The sequence below is a fragment of the Salvelinus namaycush genome, chromosome 17 (assembly GCF_016432855.1).
Source record: "Salvelinus namaycush isolate Seneca chromosome 17, SaNama_1.0, whole genome shotgun sequence".
Lineage (NCBI taxonomy): Eukaryota > Metazoa > Chordata > Actinopteri > Salmoniformes > Salmonidae > Salvelinus > Salvelinus namaycush.
In genome coordinates, this window is record NC_052323.1 from 683,007 (window position 1) to 701,796 (window position 18,790).

Genomic DNA, 18,790 nt, shown 5'->3' on the forward strand with positions numbered 1-18,790 from the left:
CTTGTGTGATTAAACCCGATCCAGTCGCTGTGAAATCAGTCTGACCTCTCCATTTCAACAATACTCTCCTCCTCGTTGACGCCAGCAACCCGACCCCGGAGTGATCGCTGATGTGACCAATGGCTGACGGAATCCTTGCTGCCTCACGTGGCTCGTGGGCGAATCGGAATGGTCGGTGAGCAGAACTACAGTGGGCCTGGCTCTCATGTTTGGTTGAAATGGTAAGCTTGGGATGGTATTTTGTGAGTTGGCTTTGGCAGATTTATTTAATTGTTACATTGTTTACAATTTTAAGCGATTGCAGCAAGTCAATTAAGTTTATTGGACCTATGCAGGTAAAATAAAATGTATTTGCTCCCCGTTTTGTAATGTATTTCTAAAGTAAGCGCTTAGGCAGCATCGGTGGTTTTCCTATCCTATAAAATGTTTGATATTTCAAATACATTTCATTTATATTTTGGATTTGGTGGCAGTAATGTTGCATGTTACAATGTGTCTTGACAGTGTAAACTCTCCATATAATCATGGTAACACTGCTACATTTGTATTAGGTTGTTACATTGTTACTATCCATGCTACATAGTCAGCTACTAAGTTTGTTTTGTGTAACAGTAATGCATTTATTTAACTGTATTCCACGCAAGTAAATGGCAACATTTTGTTTCTTCTTAAAACAAACCGTTGACTGGCTGTTTTTAACACATACGGTATTATGATGTACGCTATTCACAGCAAAGGTACCTGCATAATAAGTAGGTTATTCCTGAAAGCAGGTGTCAACATGGAGCGGTACAGTGATTTTAGATAAACATTTGTGCACTACAGGTGAGAACGATTGACATTGACATTCTAAAATATAATTTGTTCTTTTTTGCGACAGATTTCTCTGCGGTTTGGACTGAGACAGTTGCTACTGTGATAAAGGGATATCTGGATGGATACAGGGCTGCCCTGCCACACCTTTCTTCGTCAAGCAAAAGTGTTGAACTTCTCAGCTGGTTACAATTATAAGAACAAACGGACCGTACTTTGGAATACTTTTAACCAACATTTTTATTTTAAGCCAACTTGAATGGCATGGGTTTTGAGGAAACCTAACTCTGGTATTTTTGAAAGTGTTCACAAGAGTGGTGGAGTTTACTTTTGAGGAGTCTTCTGAAGTCTTTACGGGAACTAAATCTCAAAATGGATCAAGCAAGCGGCGGAGAGGATCCCAATAAACCGAATAAAAAGAAAGAAAAAGAGGATGAAAGTAAAAACAAAAAACTGGTAGGTAGTTTTCTGAGCCAACTTCCTTTGAAAAGTAAATCTGAACTGTGTCCTGTTATTTGACATTCAAGGGTTAACTGATATACAGACTTCCCATTGCAATATAATGTCATTTTGACCAAGTTAGGTCAATTGTTACATAGTTTTCGCATGCTACTTATGAGTGAATCAGCTTTTACAACTCATACGTTCGGGTGTTGAAAGCCATGCAAAGGAATTTATGCGCATGCCCCATTTCCTGTTTTACTGTTTTGCATTAAACCTTTTTCATCAGTCACCTCAATTGTAAGCCCGTGTGTTAAAGTCAATCCATCACAACAGTTTATGAACCATTCTAGTAACCCTGGGGAGTTGACTACATCACATGTCATGCACATATCTATTGATGGGCTGGCAGCCCCAAATGGGAATCGTATTACTATTTAATGTAATAGTCACATTTTAGGCTAGATGGTATTTCACTTAAGTTACTTTTGAAAACCCTGAGCATTTGTATGCTTTTTGACCTAAGTCTTTCCTACAAGTACAAGGTGAGGCCTTTGAAACGGTCTCCATTACAGTTGATAGTCTGAACCTCAAAGCATTCATGTTGCAGAGATGGATTAAGTGGAAAGGTCAGCAACTTGCTGACCATGAGGGCAGAACAAGTCCTTGTGGTTTGCAGAGCAGTTTTTTTGTGCTGTTGCACGAGTGTCAGCATTATAGATAAAACCTGAGCCAAACTAAACGGTATTATCAGCACTATGACATGAACAACCACCAAGCAACAGTGCATAGGCTAGGCAGCTAAGTTACTTGTTGATAATAACTGATAGCTTGTATCTAACAGACTTTATTTCATTCTTAAATTCAGCTGTGGAGTCTCCCTATCGGCCCTAGTCTGATACAGTGTCTAGCGTTGTTTAGTGTACTCCCACACCGGTTGATATATACTCAGTGTCCAGTTTATTAGGTACACCCATTTAGTACTGGGTTGGACACCCCTTTGCCTCCAGAACAGCCTGAATTCTTCGGGGCATGGAAACATTGCTCAATTGGTATCATGGGACCTAACATGTGCCAGGAAAACATTCCCCAAACCATTACACCATCGACACCAGCCTGTACCGTTGACACCAGGCAGGATGGCGTCATGGACTCATGCTGCTTACGCCAAATCCTGACTCTGCCATCAGCATGACGCAACAGGAACCGGGATTCATCGGACCAGGCAATGTTTTTCCACTCCTCAATTGCCCAGTGTTGTTGATCGGGGGCCCACTGGAGCTGCTTCTTTTTGTTTTTAGCTGATAGGAGTGGGACCCTGCTGGTCGTCTGCTGCGACCACACCGGGTTGTGCATTTCGAGATGCCGTTCTGCACACCACTGTTGTACTGCGTCGTTATTTGCCTGTTTGTGCCTGCCTGTTAGCTTGCACGATTCCTGCCATTCTCCTTCGACCTCTCATCAACTAACTGTTTTTGGCCACAGGACTGCCGCTGACTGGATGTTTTTTGTTTGTCGCGCCACTCTCTGTAAATCCTAGACACTGTTGTGCGTGAAACGCCCAGGATGCCGTCCATTTCTGAGATACTGGAACCGGCGCGCACTCGTTTTGCCCATTGTAACATTCAATTGAACAGTAACTGAATGCCTCGGTGCCTGTCTGTCCTGCTTTATATAGCAAGCCATGGTCACTTGACTCACTGTCTGTAGGAGCGAACCATTTTCGTGAACCTGGTGGTGTACCTAATAAATTGTCCACTAAGTGTAGTCTGGTACAGTGTCTAGGGTTGTTGAGTTACCCACACACTGGTTGATATAGGAGGTGTATAGTTTTGACACTGTGTGATCGTAGGGTCTCTAGGGTCTATTGAGCTATTACTGCACCTCATCTCTTGCCTGAAATTAAAGTGGGGTATACATCATTATTCGTATTTCACAAACTACTTTGACTGAATTAACTTCAACAACATTTCCCCCAAAATAAACCATGTTCAGTAATAATTAGTCACCAGTGTATGTAGGACATTCTCAGGATCTTTTTAAGGTGGACTCTTCCCATGTCTTAATTACAACACTGAAGGGATGTGGCTCTCTTCAGTGTGGTCATCATAATGACCGCGCCACTCACCCTGTGGGGAACTAGAACTGGTTGGAAAGACGGGCTGTAAAAGAAGCAGGTTACAAACAGCGGCAGAAACGCACAGGGCTTCCTGTGCCACCAGAGTTGTCAATCAACTGCGGTACAGTGGACTGTTCTTGCCCTGCTGTTTGTAAGCTCCTTGAGCAAAAGTCAAATAAGGCAAAGTTGCCTCCTCTGCTCAACCAGGATGTAGGCATACAGTTGAGCTGATCACGTTTCTTGACACTGCTCCGTGTCCTATCACTGACTTACTGTAGTGTAACCTGGGAAAGGTTCCTGTACAAGGCCAGCATGTTAAGTAGTCTAGTATGACAGCGAGTTCATTCAGTTAATCTGTGGATCACGAGAGATGATGAGTTATCCAGGACAATGCCCTAACCTTGGCCACCACTAAGGTAAAGAAGGTAAAGAAGATTATCCGTTTAGCCTAACATTAAAGAGTAGGATGGCTATCTGGCCGACTTTATGACTTTGTTTTACCAAATTATGTCCCTCCAATTTTTACTCAACTATGTCCTGACTGCGATGGGCAGGACTCTTCTGTTTTGAGCAGTGGGGCTGTTGGGACTGGGAGAATCTGCCCATTGGTGAGCTGCTCCATTGGGCTTATGCAATTGCAAACCTCTCGTTGCCTCAGGCTAAGACTCTAGAGCAGAGGAGCAGCCACACAGAGCTCTGTGTACAATAAATAAATAAATAGCTAGTTACATATCGGGATATTATTTTTGATGATATATTTAGTATTGCATCGCTTTGACAATATTGCAATATTCTTTTTGCGCTAGTTGGCTGTACCTGTACCAAAACTCTCATATTTTTCCTTCATAGCGAGTTTTCCATCTTTAAAAAAAAAAATAGGGTGCCAATTTGTTTTCAGCACTTTTTTTTCCCATGACTGATCAAAAATAGTTTTCTCATGGCTCTCTCTTGTCCCTCTGCAGCAGATATATGGTGAGCAATATGTTCGAATCATCGAATCGCAATATAATCACAGTATCATATATTGTATCGGCACCTAAGTATTGTGATATTGTATCGCGAGGTCTCTAGCAATTCCCAGCCTTAGAATGACTGTGACGAGAAGTACTAACAAAACAAATAAATAATTCCTCTAGCTCTTGGGTTGCAGGCAGTGGGGAGGGGTTGGAATGGGGTGCAATGCTGGCGGCACAAAACTTGTAATCTCTGGTATGCGTTCCAGCAGGGTTAACTAACGTAAATAGAATGGCTGTGATTTCTAGCCAGCAGAAAACCCCTGTGTTTTGTCGACTGTAATGACATAGTAGGACTAGAACCCCCATGGTCTCCCGCGAGGGTGCTGTTCATGTGGTATTTAAATGTTGTGGAAATGTAGAGCGTTACAACAACCCCATGTAACGCCTAAACGTCCTCCAGTCGCCCAGCCACTGCCTTCCATTCGTTGACACCACAGCCCGGTCTTTAGTGTTCTTAGGTGCTGCCTCACTACTGCCTTGTTGAATGCTGATGTCATCCCAGGACTCTCTCATTCGGTGAGCTCACTGCGACCTACACAATCCTTAAAAGAGGTCTCAGGCATGTTCACTAGTGTTGCCTAATCCTCAACAGTGCAGCCAAGGCAAAGAGATGCAGGCCCGTGCTCTGGGCGCTCTGGCTCTTGCTAACCCAGATGGCCTGAGAGTGGAGGGAGGATGTAATCGTTCATCCCTGGGTGGAGTCTTGATCTGACTTTTAGTTTTTCCCTCCTTTTTTCCTCCCCTCTTTGCACATGCATGCCTAGATGCACGCAGGCTTATATACACGGCACAATATTTCCCAACACTTTCCCTGACTTTGCCACCCTTGATTTCTTCCAGAGAAAGAGATTCAGAGATTGTCTGTGATCAGTGGGACTGTGTGTGGATCGAGGCCAGCATTTAGGGATAGTGATGAGTCTGTTTTGAAGGTGGATTAGAGGTGGAGGTTGTCATTTCAAAGCAGCGCCACTGAGGGTCGTGGTGGCAGGGCAGTATGATTCCCTTTAGCGTGGGGATCCTTTAGACTTCAGCGAAAGGCTCAGTCTGACCTGTTGAAAGCGACTCTGGTGAGGAGACAAACATTTGAAAGCTGTGTTTGTTTATTGAGTCACCGGCAGGATAACGTCACAACAACACTATCTGGGCTCTGGTTTGTGATGTGGACACAAAATAACAGCCAAGGACATCAGGATAACACCTCCGATGATTTTAAGGTTAAGGCCACTTTTATCAGGTTGTCTGTCACAAATGTAATGTATGAGTAATTTTTGGTTGCCCCATGTTTGCAGTTATGAAAGTATAACCGCCAAGCACCTTTGACTTCTAACGGAATGAACAGAAGGAGTGAAGTCATTTGAAAGGAATTCAGGAGATCCGGTTATCCAGACCTAGAGCCCCCTCCTCTGCATTCCAGAGTAAATTGTGACCTCAGAGAGAGAGAGAGCGAAGTGTGCCACCATATGTACCCCAAGATCCCTTGATAACTGGAGGATTATGTGGGTTATGCTGTCTTAATAATGAAACGGAGTAAATGCTAAGCTGTATTTCAACTCGTTTAATGTAAGTGAATCTCAAAATAAAGATTTTGATTCAGTTAACATAAGTGAAAAATTGTTTCAGTTAGGTGTAAAATTGGTTAAGGCCTATTTAATTAACCGAGAGGCAGAAAAGCTTATTTACTCTACATTTCAGTGTGTAGTAGTCATAAATCTATTTGAATAGAGCTGCTCTCAAAGCATGTCAGCATAATAATAATGTTGACGTTGACATACCGACACGTTTTGAGACTGCTCTCGGACTGCAATTTAGGTGGTATGACTGATGACATGATTGTACAATACAGGGAAAATATTTGGAACTTAATCTCCTCCAAATCTGGAGTTGGTTGATTTGTCAAATACATACTGTAGCCTAGTCCGGTGTTTGCCAACTCCAGTCTTCGAGTACCTCCTACAGCACACATTTTAGTTGTAGCCCCAGACCAACTCAACTGATTCAACTCTTTGGGGGCTTACATTTTTGTATTTTATTTGAATCCTATTTCACATTTACAAGTGTGTAATTTATATGCGTGTGAATTAGAAATGTTACAAAAATGTGTGCTGTTGGGTGTACGCGAGGATTGGATTTGGAAACACTGGCCTAGCCCATATGTCATATAGATTATATTAATGATTAGACTTGCACAAATAAAATGTGTATGAATGTATGTCCTAACTTATTGCATAAATACCCAAGCTAGATTCCATGCCAAGGTTTATATGATAAATAGACAAGTGACATAAGAGGTTATACAGTAGGGTGGAATAGTAGACTGTCATTGTGGAGGGTTCCTGGACCCCTTGATTCACAACGTTAATGGTTGCTCAAAGCATTGGAGAACAAAATAGTGTATCATTTGCCTAAATGAAATATTTTGGATGAGATTACATTTCTCCGGGGAGATATCCTAAAATATTTTCGCTGTTGTGGTTACATGGTTTCCGTTCATGTTCTGGAATTCTGTTGGGACTACTAGCTAAAGTTTCTCAGGCTGAAGATGGAAATCCATGATGTAGGTGTAAAAGTGAGTGTGTGTGTGTGTGTGTGTGTGTGTGTGTGTGTGTGTGCGTGGCTGCTGGCTCAACCATGCTTTGAATGGTGGCAGACAGCAGGCTGATAACTGTCACTTTTTACACACACACACACACACACACACACACACACACACACACACACACACACACACACACACACACACACACACACACACACACACACACACACACACACACACACACACACACACACACACACAGAGGAAGGGATTGTTTTGTTATACCTCAGTGATTCAAATTTTGGCACGGTTTTAGGGGCTTTAGGGTGCACATCAGGTCACAGCTAGCATGTGTGAAGGTGGGGCGTGATACTTCCATTAAAAAATACTGAAAGAAAGAATAGGCCTAGTTCAAACACAGCTAATATGCTAACATGCTATGCCCACCAAAGAGTGATACAACACAACAGTACAAGGTCTACTGTATACAGAATCCTACCATATCAATAGTAGTGGATGCCTACATTTCAATGACTCTGGCAGTTGTGCTGTGGTGTTACTGTTGTGGTAAAACTAACTTGGCTGATAGAGGTAGATTTAAATTATTCTATCTGATACTGCTATGTCATGTTGTGATTTTGTATGGTGTCCCTGGTGGCCTGGTCCTCAATTGTGGAGATAGAGGGTCTGTGTGAGAAGAGAACAGCAGGAAATGGACCATGTGAGTTTTTCATGCCACTCAGGAAGTGGGAGAGAGGAAGTGGTGAAGAATGCTTTAGTCACGCTGGCTGTGGAAGAAACGGCTCCATCTGATCTGACATCACCCTGTCAGATATTTATAGAGGCGTGTTCTTGGCAATTAGAAGAATAAAGAAGTATAAATCTCATTCTTCAACATTGACGTGGTGTAAATTACTAGGGCTGGGTATTGTCAGGGACCTCATGATTACATTTTATCACGATACAGTACATTGGCAAGGACCCCCTCAACTCTAGTAAACTCCCCAACGAGTCGGTAAATAGTCAGTTCTTTCCACGTGTCTTCAATGTCTTGATGATGAGGCGGGGCGGCAGGTAGCCTAGTGGTTAGAGCATTGGACTAGTAAATGAATGGTTGCAAGATCAAAATCCCCGAGCTGACAAGGTAAAAATTGGTCGTTCTGCCCCTGAACAAGGCAGTTAACCCACTGTTCCTAGGCCGTTATTGAAAATAAGAATTTGTTCTTAACCGACTTGCCTAGTTAAATATAGGTAAAAAAAAAATTTAACAGACACTAAAGCATGAAACACACGGAGAATCTGCCGATAGTTACTTATCACAGTGGGAGGGCGTGCCTTATCTTGCTACAACAAAAGCGGTACCTGCTGCATGACGATCCGGTAGTGACGAACGAACCATTTCTACTTTTAAAATGGCAACGACATTTTCTCCGTACATCCACAGATGAACCAGTCAGACTTCGTATGCAATGTAGGCTATGGGATGGTAGCTAGCTAAGTGCACAGACACAATGCACTAAATACTTCCTCCAAGCTAGTTAACCACTTTAGCTAGTATTGATATTATAATTAAATCACAATGGATTAGCTAGTTTACATGAAATAACTGCCTGTGTTAGCTGCAGAGTTATCTAGCTAGCTAAGGACACTGCACTATCTAGCTAAGTAGCTATGTTGTGCTAGCTAGCGAATATATGTAAACGTTAGCTAGCTAGCTAAACATTTGGATATGAAATAGGCACTGTCGGGATTGGGTTTATGGAGGGTGAATTAAATTTCTTCTTCGGTATCTTGCTAGGTAGTTATCTAGCTGTGGCCCAGGGTTTCCATTAGCTGTATTTGGCCCCAAAAATAAATAAATAGGTTGCTAGCCAATTTGTCTGGGTAAAAAATAAATAATGCTTTATATTCATTGATGGAAATACCGGTCGATGTGCTCCAACTTTAAAGGCAAATATACACTACCGGTCAAAAGTTTTAGAACACCTACTCATTCAAGGGTTTTTCTTTATTTGTACTACTTTCTACATTGTAGAATAATAGTGAAGACACCAAAACTATGAAATAACACATACAAAATCATATAGTAACCAAAAAAAGTGTTAAACAAATCAAAATATATTTTAGATTCTTCAAAGTAGCCACCCTTTGCCTTGATGCCAGCTTTGCACACTCTTGGCATTCTCTCAACCAGCTTCACCTGGAATGATTTTCCAATAGTCTTGAAGGAGTTCCCACATATGCTGAGCACTTGTTGGCTACTTTTCCTTCACTCTGCGGTCCAACTCATCACAAACCATCTCAAATACCCCTTACACAGCCTGGAGGTGTGTTGGGTCATTGTCCTTCTGAAAAACAAATGATAGTCACAAACCAGATGGGATGGCGTATCGCTGCAGAATGCTGTGGTAGCCATGCTGGTTAAGTGTGCCTTGAATTCTAAATAAATCACAGATAGTGTCAGCAGCAAAGCACCCCCACACCATCACACCACCTCCTCCATGCTTCATGGTGAGAACCACACATGCGGAGATCATCCTTTCACCTACTCTACGACTCACAAAGACACGGCGGTTAGAACCAAAAATCTCAAATTTGGACTCATCAGACCAAAAGAACGACTTCCACCAGTCTAATGTCCATTTCTTGTGTTTCTTGGCCCAAGCAAGTCTCTTCTTATTATTGGTGTCCTTTAGTAGTGGTTTCTTTGCATCAATTCGACCATGAAGGCCTGAGTCTCCTCTGAACAGTTCATGTTGAGATGTGTCTGTTACTTGAACTCTGTGAAGCATTTATTTGAGCTGCAACCTGAGGTGCGGTTAACTCTAATGAACTTATCCTCTGCAGCAGAGGTGACTATGGGTCTTCCTTTCCTGTGGCGGTCCTCATGAAAGCCAGTTTTGTCATAGCGCCTGATGGTTTTTACGATTGCGCTTGAAGAAACTTTCAAAGTTCTTGACATTTTCCGTTTTTTTTTTTTACTTACCTTCATGTCTTAAAGTAATAATGGACTGTCGTTTCTCTTTGCTTATTTGAGCAGTTCTTGCCATAATATTGACTTCTGTATACCACCCCTACCTTGTCACAACACAACTCATTGGCTCAAATGCATTAAGAAGGAAATAAATTCCACAAATTAACTTTTAACAAGGCACACCTGTTAATTGAAACGCATTCCAGGTGACTACCTCATGAAGCTGGTTAAGAGAATTTCCAAGAGTGTGCAAAGCTGTCATCAAGGCAAAGGGTGGCTACTTTGAAGAATCTCAAATATAATTCATATTTTGATTTGTTTAAAACATTTTGGGTTACTATGTGTTATTTCTTAGTTTTGATGCCTTCACTATTATTCAACAATGTAGAAAATAGTTTAAAAAAAGAAAGACCCTTGAATGAGTAGGTGTGTCCAAATGTTTGACTGGTACTGTATATACAGCGCATTCAGAAAGTATTCAGATCCCTTCCCCTTTTCCACATTTTGTTACATTACAGACGTATTCTAAAATTGATTAAATAAAAAAAATCCTCATCAATCTACACATAATGACAAATCGAAAACAGTTTTTTTTAAATGTTTGCAAATAAAAGATGAAATACTTTATTTACCAAAGTATTCAGACCATTTCCTATGAGACTCGAAATTGAGCTCAGGTTCATCCTGTTTCCATTGATCATCCTTGAGATGTTTCTACAACAGGACAACGACCATAAGCACACAGCCAAGACAACGCAGGAGTGGCTTCGGGACAAGTCTCTGAATGTCCTTGAGTGGCCCAGCCAGAGACCATTCGAACATCTCTGGAGAGACCTGCTAATAGCTGTGCAGCAAATCTCCCCATTCCAACCTGACAGAGCTTGAGTGGATCTGCAGAGAAGAATGGGAGAAACTCCCCAAATACAGGTGTGTCAAGCTTTTAGCATTATACCCAAGAATACTCAAGGCTGTAATCACTGCCAAAGGTGCTTCAAAAAAGTACTGAGTAAAGGGTCTGAATATTTGTGTAAATGTGATATCTGTTTTTTATTTTTAAGACATTTGCAAAAGTTTCTCAAAACCTGTTTTTTTTGCTTTGTCATTATGGAGTATTGTGTGTCGATTGATGAGGGAAAAAACGATTTAATCCATTTTAGAATAAGGCTGTAACATGACAAAATGTGGAAAAAGTCGAGGGGTCTGAATACTTTCCAAATGCACTGTATGTTTGCTGCAGAGGGACAAGAGAGAGCCATGAAAACGCAAGTTTTGATCAGTCAAATAAATTGGAGTTTGGTGCAGGTACAGCCAACTATCGCAAAAATAATATTGCGATATTGTCAAAACAATATATGGTCAGAAATAATATCCAGAAAATATGTAACTGTATCTATTTTTTCCCCCCCATCATTACTTTCAAACACTGTCTCTACAAGTGTGTAAAACATTGCACATTTTTCAAATGGGGTAAGGGGTCTGAATACTTTCTGAATGCACTGAATATTTATTTATTTGTTGTTTACATTGTTCCAAATGGTCAGAAAAAATTATATTGTCATCTAACAGTAACTGTTTGGCACACGTAATAGTCATGCAGCGCTTGCTCCTATACCCTTATTTTTCTTGATTTCTAGTAGTCTTCCACAGATCTGACTTCTCTTTTTTCTCCTAATGCAACCAGTAAACATTCGCCCGCTTCGAGTTTCTTTTCACGTCCTCTGCATCCATTTTGCTCTCGACATTACTGTTTTCGGAGTTTGTAAAAAACATTTTTTTGACGTGATTATGATAGGTCATAGGTCAGTCCCTGTTGTTCACATGCATGACATGCTTACATGTTTCACGTAAAGAGAGCCAGGGTTGAGGGATTACAGAATGTTTTTTTCTAAGCAAATTTGGGATTTCGCGAACTAAATGGCTGAAATGATGTTACAGCTTCAGCACGGACAGTGCAATAAACACTTGCTGTGCTGTGGTGCCTTTTCACTGCATTAGGGAGGAGAGTCAGACAATCTGCGTCAATCACACAGGCACTCGCTGTCTTTCTTCTTTTTTTTACGCAGTGTGACCATCGTGCTCTTCCTTGAGTAATTTCTGTGTCTTTATTATTTTATCAAACAGTTTGCTTCATCATCAGACAAGCTCAGTGCATATGTTGTTGGTTTTATATATGGAAAAATAAGTTTAAACAGGATGACTCAGTCGACCAAGGTTTGTTTTTGTCGGTGATGGCCCTAATCACGTGACACCATTATTCCTATGTGAAGACTCAATAGCGCATTGAAGCCAAATGAAGTCGGTTAACTTCTCTGAGATATGTGGGACGGTAGCGTCCCACCTAACCAACAGCCAGGGAAATTGCAGGGTGCCAAATTCAAAACAACAGAAATCTCATAATTAAAATTCCTCAAACATACAAGTATTATACACCATTTTTAAGATAAACTTCTCGTTAATCCAGCCAAAGTGTCTGATTTCAAAAGGGATTTACGGCGAAAGCACACCTTGCGATTATGTTAGGTCAGTACATAGCCACAGAAAAACACAGCCATTTTTCCAGCCAAAGAGAGGAGTAACAAAAAGCAAAAATAGAGTTTAAATTAATCACTAACCTTTGATGATCTTCATCAGATGACACTCATAGGACTTCATGTTACACAATACATGTATGTTTTGTTCGGTAAAGTTCATATTTATATCCAAAAATCTGAGTTTAGGCGGGACGCTACTGTCTCACTTGGCCAAAAGCCAGAGAAAATGCAGTGCACCAAATTCAAATAAAATACTATAAAAATCAAACTTTCATTAAATCACACATGAAAGATACCAAATTAAAGCTACACTGGTTGTGAATCCAGCCAACATGTCAGAATTCAAATAGGCTTTTCGGTGAAAGCAAACGATGCTATTTTCTGAGGATAGCAACATTGTAAACAAAGAGAGAGAAGCATATTTCAACCCTGCAGGCGCGACACAAAACGCAGAAATAAAAATATAATTCATGCCTTACCTTTGACGAGCTTCTGTTGTTGTCACTCCAAAATGTCCCATAAACATCACACATGGTCCTTTTGTTCGATTAATTCCGTCGATATATATCCAAAATGTCCATTTATTTGGCGCGTTTGATCGAGAAAACACCGTTTCCAACTTGCTCAAACGTGGCTACAAAATATCTCAAAGGTTACATGTAAACCTTGACAAAACATTTCAAACTACTTTTGTAATACAACTTTAGGTCTTTTTTAACGTAAATAATCGATAAAATTGAAGACGGGATGATCTGTGTTCATTACAGGATTAAAACAAACTGTAGCATGCTTTCTGGTTACGCGCCTCAAACAAAAAGTACACTTTACTCAACTCTCGTTCTGAACAGGGCTACTTCTTCATTACACAAAGGAAAAACCCTCAACCAATTTCTCAAGACTGTTGACATCCAGTGGAAGCGGTAGGAACTGCAAGAAGGTCAATTAGAAATCTGGATTACCAATGATGATCCATTGAAAAGAGAGTGACCTCAAAAAAAGATTTTCGGAATGGTTTGTCCTCGGGGTTTCGCCTGCTAAATAAGTTCTGTTATACTCACAGACATGATTCAAACAGTTTTAGAAACTTCAGAGTGTTTTCTATCCAAATCTACTAATAATATGCATATCTCCTCTTCTGGGGATGAGTAGCTGGCAGTTGAATTTGGGTATGCTTTTCATCCAAACATGAAAATGCTGCCCCCTATCCTAGAGAAGTTAAGATGGCGTGTCAGGGGTATTTAACATGCACAGTTTGAGCTACTCCAGGAAGTGACGTTGTAGGCTAGCTCAGTGATGTCCCCTCTCATTGAGTAACGCCTTCCACATTCTTGAGTTCGGTTAGGCGAGCCGAATGAGTGTGCTCGCATACTCCCTTAAAAGTCCTTCGTTTCGAAAAAATTGAAAAAAGCGGCAATCGTACTGTTTGTCCATCTTGAAACTCCATAGCCATACATACACTTCCTCAAAATAGAAACGATGTGTTTGATATCATTCCACTAATTCCACTCCAGCCATTACCCCGAGTCTGTCCTCCCCATTTAACATGTCACCAACCTCCTGTGATGCACAAACTGTTCCAGATGGGAAGCATGTGGACGCCTTAACTGAAGTTGAAGGCCTAACGGGGTACTGCAGGTTGCAATTAGGGGCAAAATTATTAAACCTTTATTTAACTAGGCAAGTCAGTTAAGAACAAATTCTTACTTACAATGACGACCTAGGAAATGTGGTTTAACTGCCTTGTTCAGAACAACAGATTTTTACCTTGTCAGCCCAGGGATTTGATCTAGCAACCTTTCAGTTACTGGCCCAATGCACTAACCACTAGGCTACCTGCTGCCCCATAGTGTAACTTGTTTTGTGTGCGATTTTAAAATAATCGGTTCAAGGACTGGTGTTTTATAAGCAATTATTGGTACTATGATTGTCTTTTAAAACATTTTTTATTTACACAAAGATTGCCATTTTCCCATTCATTATAATGAGGATCCTGTTTTCTGCAAGCAGTACCGCGGTCAGCCTTGAACTTCCGTGTTTCAATGAGAACCAACTTCTGTGGTTCATTCTCCCCTGCTCTCTCCCCATCTACCACAGAGACGTGTGAAAGGGGGGAGCCCCTCGATCTAAACATTATCTGATGGATTTTGTCAGATGTGCTGGGGTGTCTGCTGCCTTTCCATATAATGAGTCTGTATCTGTTTCATGCTAGCGCACACATGTCACACACACACACACACACACACACACACACACACACACACACACACACACACACACACACACGCACACGCACACACCCTGTTAAGCGAACGCTAGGTCAGTACTTCAGTCTGTCAACAGAAACGGTCCCTTAGCAACATACAGTGCATTGTGGTTTTGTTTACTACTGAATAAGCTGTGTTGATGGGTCCATATAAACCAGAGAGGCCAAAAATACATGTGTAAACTGTGAACCACTATGTTCAAGCTGTTTGGTTTAACTAAGAAGAAAGTGCTACATACATTCTAGCAGGTTTTTGGATTCACACTCAACTCAATTCTGTGAACATGTCCCTGGGTAGAAGGATTCGTCACTTTCCACGCCCAGAATGGAAATCCAATAGTGAGGAATGCAGATGAACTGTGATTACCGAGTGGAAGTGAACATTTGGAATACTAGAGGCTATGAAGGAGACTGGGAGAGCGGGAGCAGTGACACAAGGTTGCCAAGAATTGTTAGTAGCGGCACATGGCGATACAGTCATTAGTGCCAACAACACCAGCCACTCCTAGTCATCCTTTGTTTGTTATGAATTACAAGTAATTCAAGCAAAACCCTGATTTCCCTGTAAGCATGTCTCCATGCTGCTTTTTAGATGAACTCTGTAAATGCCATCCGTTTATAATGGGGATTTTTTCCCCCATTGAGTGAGCAGGAAGTGCTTCATGTGCAGATGGCGTAATGGTGTAAAAATAACATATGTCGAAAAAACATATTTGAAACTAGGCCTACATGTTTGGCATGGAAAGACGTGAATTGATAGTATGTAATGCAGTTGTGGAAATGTCATACACCACCTAGTGGTATCACTTTGAGCAAGCCAATTGAACCTCTGACCTAGGATCAGATCCCCCCCCCCCCCCCCCCCCCCCTTACTGTCCATGTAATTGTTTTCATTATGATCTTAAAGTCAAAACTGATCCTAGATCAGCATTCCTACTCTGAGACACTTTATGAATACAACATTACTAAAACATTTAGATTTGCTAATGCAGGACGGTATCTGGAATTAAAATAGGCCATATATCCCTATTGTACAGTCGTGGCCAAACGTTTTGAGAATGACACAAATATTAATTATCACAAAGTCTGCTGCCTCAGTTTGTATGATGGCAATTTGCATATACTCCAGAATGTTATGAAGAGTGATCAGATGAATTGTAATTAATTGCAAAGTCCCTCTTTGCCATGCAAATGAACTGAATTCCCCCAAAAACATTTCCACTGCATTTCAGCCCTGCCACAAAAGGACCAGCTGACATCATGTCAGTGATTCTCTCGTTAACACAGATGTGAGTGTTGACGAGGACAAGGCTGGAGATCACTCTGTCATGCTGATTGAGTTCGAATAACAGACTGGAAGCTTGGAATCATTGTTCTTCCTCTGTTAGCCATGGTTACCTGCAAGGAAACACGTGCCGTCATCATTCCTTTGCACAAAAAGGGCTTCACAGGCAAGGATATTGCTGCCAGTAAGATTGCACCTAAATCAACCATTTATCGGATCATCAAGAACTTCAAGGAGAGCGGTTCAATTGTTGTGAAGAAGGCTTCAGGGCACCCAAGAAAGTCCAGCAAGCGCCAGGACCGTCTCCTAAAGTTGATTCAGCTGCGGGATCGGGACACCACCAGTACAGAGCTTGCTCAGGAATGGCAGCAGGCAGGTGTGAGGGCATCTGCACGCACAGTGAGGCGAAGACTTTTGGAGGGTGGTCTGGCGTCAAGAAGGGCAGCAAAGAAGCCACTTCTCTCCAGGAAAAACATCAGGGACAGACTGATATTCTGCAAAAAGTACAGGGATTGGACTGCTGAGGACTGGGGTAAAGTAATTTTGTCTGATGAATCCCCTTTCCGAGTGTTTGGGTCATCTGGAAAAACGCTTGTTCAGAGAAGACAAGGTGAGCGCTACCATCAGTCCTGTTGTGTCATGCCAACAGTATAGCATCCTGAGACCATACATGTGTGGGGTTGCTTCTCAGCCAAGGGAGTGGGCTCACTCAAAATTTTACCTAAGTACACAGCAAAGAAATAAAGAATGGTACCAACACATACATCCTCCAAGAGCAACTTCTCCCAACCATCCAGGAACAGTTTGGTGACGAACAATGCCTTTTCCAGCATGATGGAGCACCTTGCCATAAGGCAAAAGTGGCTCGGGGATCAAAACATCGATATTTTAGGTCCATGGCCAGGAAACTCCCCAGACCTTAATCTCATTGAGAACTTGTGGTCAATCCTCAAGATGTGGGTGGACAGACAAAAACCCACAAATTCTGACAAACTCCAAGCATTGATTATACAAGAATGGGCTGCCATCAGTCAGGATGTGGCCCAGAAGTTAATTGACAGCATGCCAGGGTGGATTGCAGAGGTCTTGAAAAAGAAGGGTCAACACTGCAAATATTGACTCTTTGCATCAACTTCATGTAATTGTCAACAAAAGCCATTGACACTTATGAAATGCTTGTAATTATACTTCAGTATTCCATAGTAACATCTGACAAAAATATCTAAAGACACTGAGGCGGCAGAATTTGTAAAAATTAATATTTGTGTCATTCTCAAAACTTTTGGCCACGACTGTAGTCCTTTGTATTTAAAAGTTCTTGCCAGATGAGGCATACTTCTGATATTCCCCATACTCAAATGGACCCATGAATCTAGCAAAATTGCAGTGGGTTTTTCAATTTTATTAACCTTTATCTAAACAAAATCCTATTTCGATAATGAAGGAGCTGAGGGCTAATTCGATTTGAGTTATTTTGAGGAATTAATGTTGGGCAATAAACATTTATTACAATGAAAGAGTTGAGGTTTTAATAAGCCAGAGAAGCCCAGAGGACGTGCATGGTTAATTGTTATGTGGTAAATTGCATTGTTGCAGTGTTGCCGTACGATAATGACTGTGCGGAAGTGAACTGATGGTTTTCCCTAAAGGAAACCAAATTGCATTGTTGCTATGTGTTGCCGTGCGATAATGACTGTGCAAAAGTAAACTAATGGTTTCCCCTAAAGTAAAGACGATTAGCTCAACAGAGGTTCCCTTGTTGTTAAATTGATTAAAATATGTTAAATTACCCCATTTGAAAAATGTGCAATGTTTTACACACTTGTAGAGACAGTGTTTGAAAGTTATAATGGGGGGGGGGGAATAAAATATAGATACAGTTACATATTTTCTGGATATTATTTCTGACCATATATCGTTTCGACAATATCGCAATATTATTTTTGCGATAGTTGGCTGTACCTGCACCAAACTCCAATTTATTTGACTGATCAAAACTTGCTTTTTTATGGCTCTCTCTTGTCCCTCTGCAGCGCATTTGGAAAGTATTCAGACCCCTCGACTTTTTCCACATTTTGTCATGTTACAGCCTTATTCTAAAATGGATTCAATTGTTGCTTTTCCTCACTAATCTACACACAATACCCCATAATGACAAAGTAAAAACAAATTCATTTAAAATTAATAACATTTACGTAAGTGTTCAGACCCTTTACTCAGTACTTTGTTAAAGCACCTTTGGCAGCGATTACAGCCTTGAGTCTTGTAGGGTATGACACTACAAGCTTGGCACACCAGTATTTGGAGAGTTTCTCCCATTCTTCTCTGCAGATCATCTCAAGCTCTGTCAGGTTGGATGGGGAGCGTTGCTTCACAGCTATTTTCAAGTCTCTCCAGAGATGTTCGATTGGGTTCAAGTCCTGGTTCTGGCTGGGCCACTCAAGGACATTCAGAGACTTGTCCTGAAGCCACTCCTGCGTTGTCTTGCCTTTGTGGTTAGAGTCTTTGTCCTGTTGGAAGGTGAACCTTCACCCCAGTCTGAGGTCCCGAGTGCTCTGGAGCAAGTTTTCATCAAGGATCTCTGAACTTAGCTCCGTTTATCTTTCCCTCGGTCATCTTCCATCTAAGAATAATGGAGGCCAATGTGTTCTTGGGGACCTTCAATGCTGCAGACATTTTTTGGTACCCTTCCCCAGACCTGTGCCTCGACAGAATCCTGTCTCGGAGCTCTACGGACAATTCCTTTAACCTCATGGCTTGGTTTTTGCTCTGACAAGCACTGTCAACTGTGGGACCTTATATAGACAGATGT

General features: G+C 41.4%; 1 protein-coding gene across 1 annotated transcript in view; it reads left to right on the forward strand.

The window, feature by feature from the left end:
• The first annotated feature begins 220 nt into the window (after positions 1-220).
• Positions 221-18,790, forward strand: part of LOC120061859 (protein diaphanous homolog 2-like) — a 467,422-nt gene continuing 448,852 nt past the window's right edge. Inside the window, exons 1-2 of the mRNA XM_039011641.1 lie at positions 221-335; positions 881-1,269. Coding sequence (XP_038867569.1) covers positions 1,186-1,269 — 84 coding nt within the window. The 5' untranslated portion in view covers positions 221-335; positions 881-1,185. The remainder of the gene's footprint in view (positions 336-880; positions 1,270-18,790) is intronic.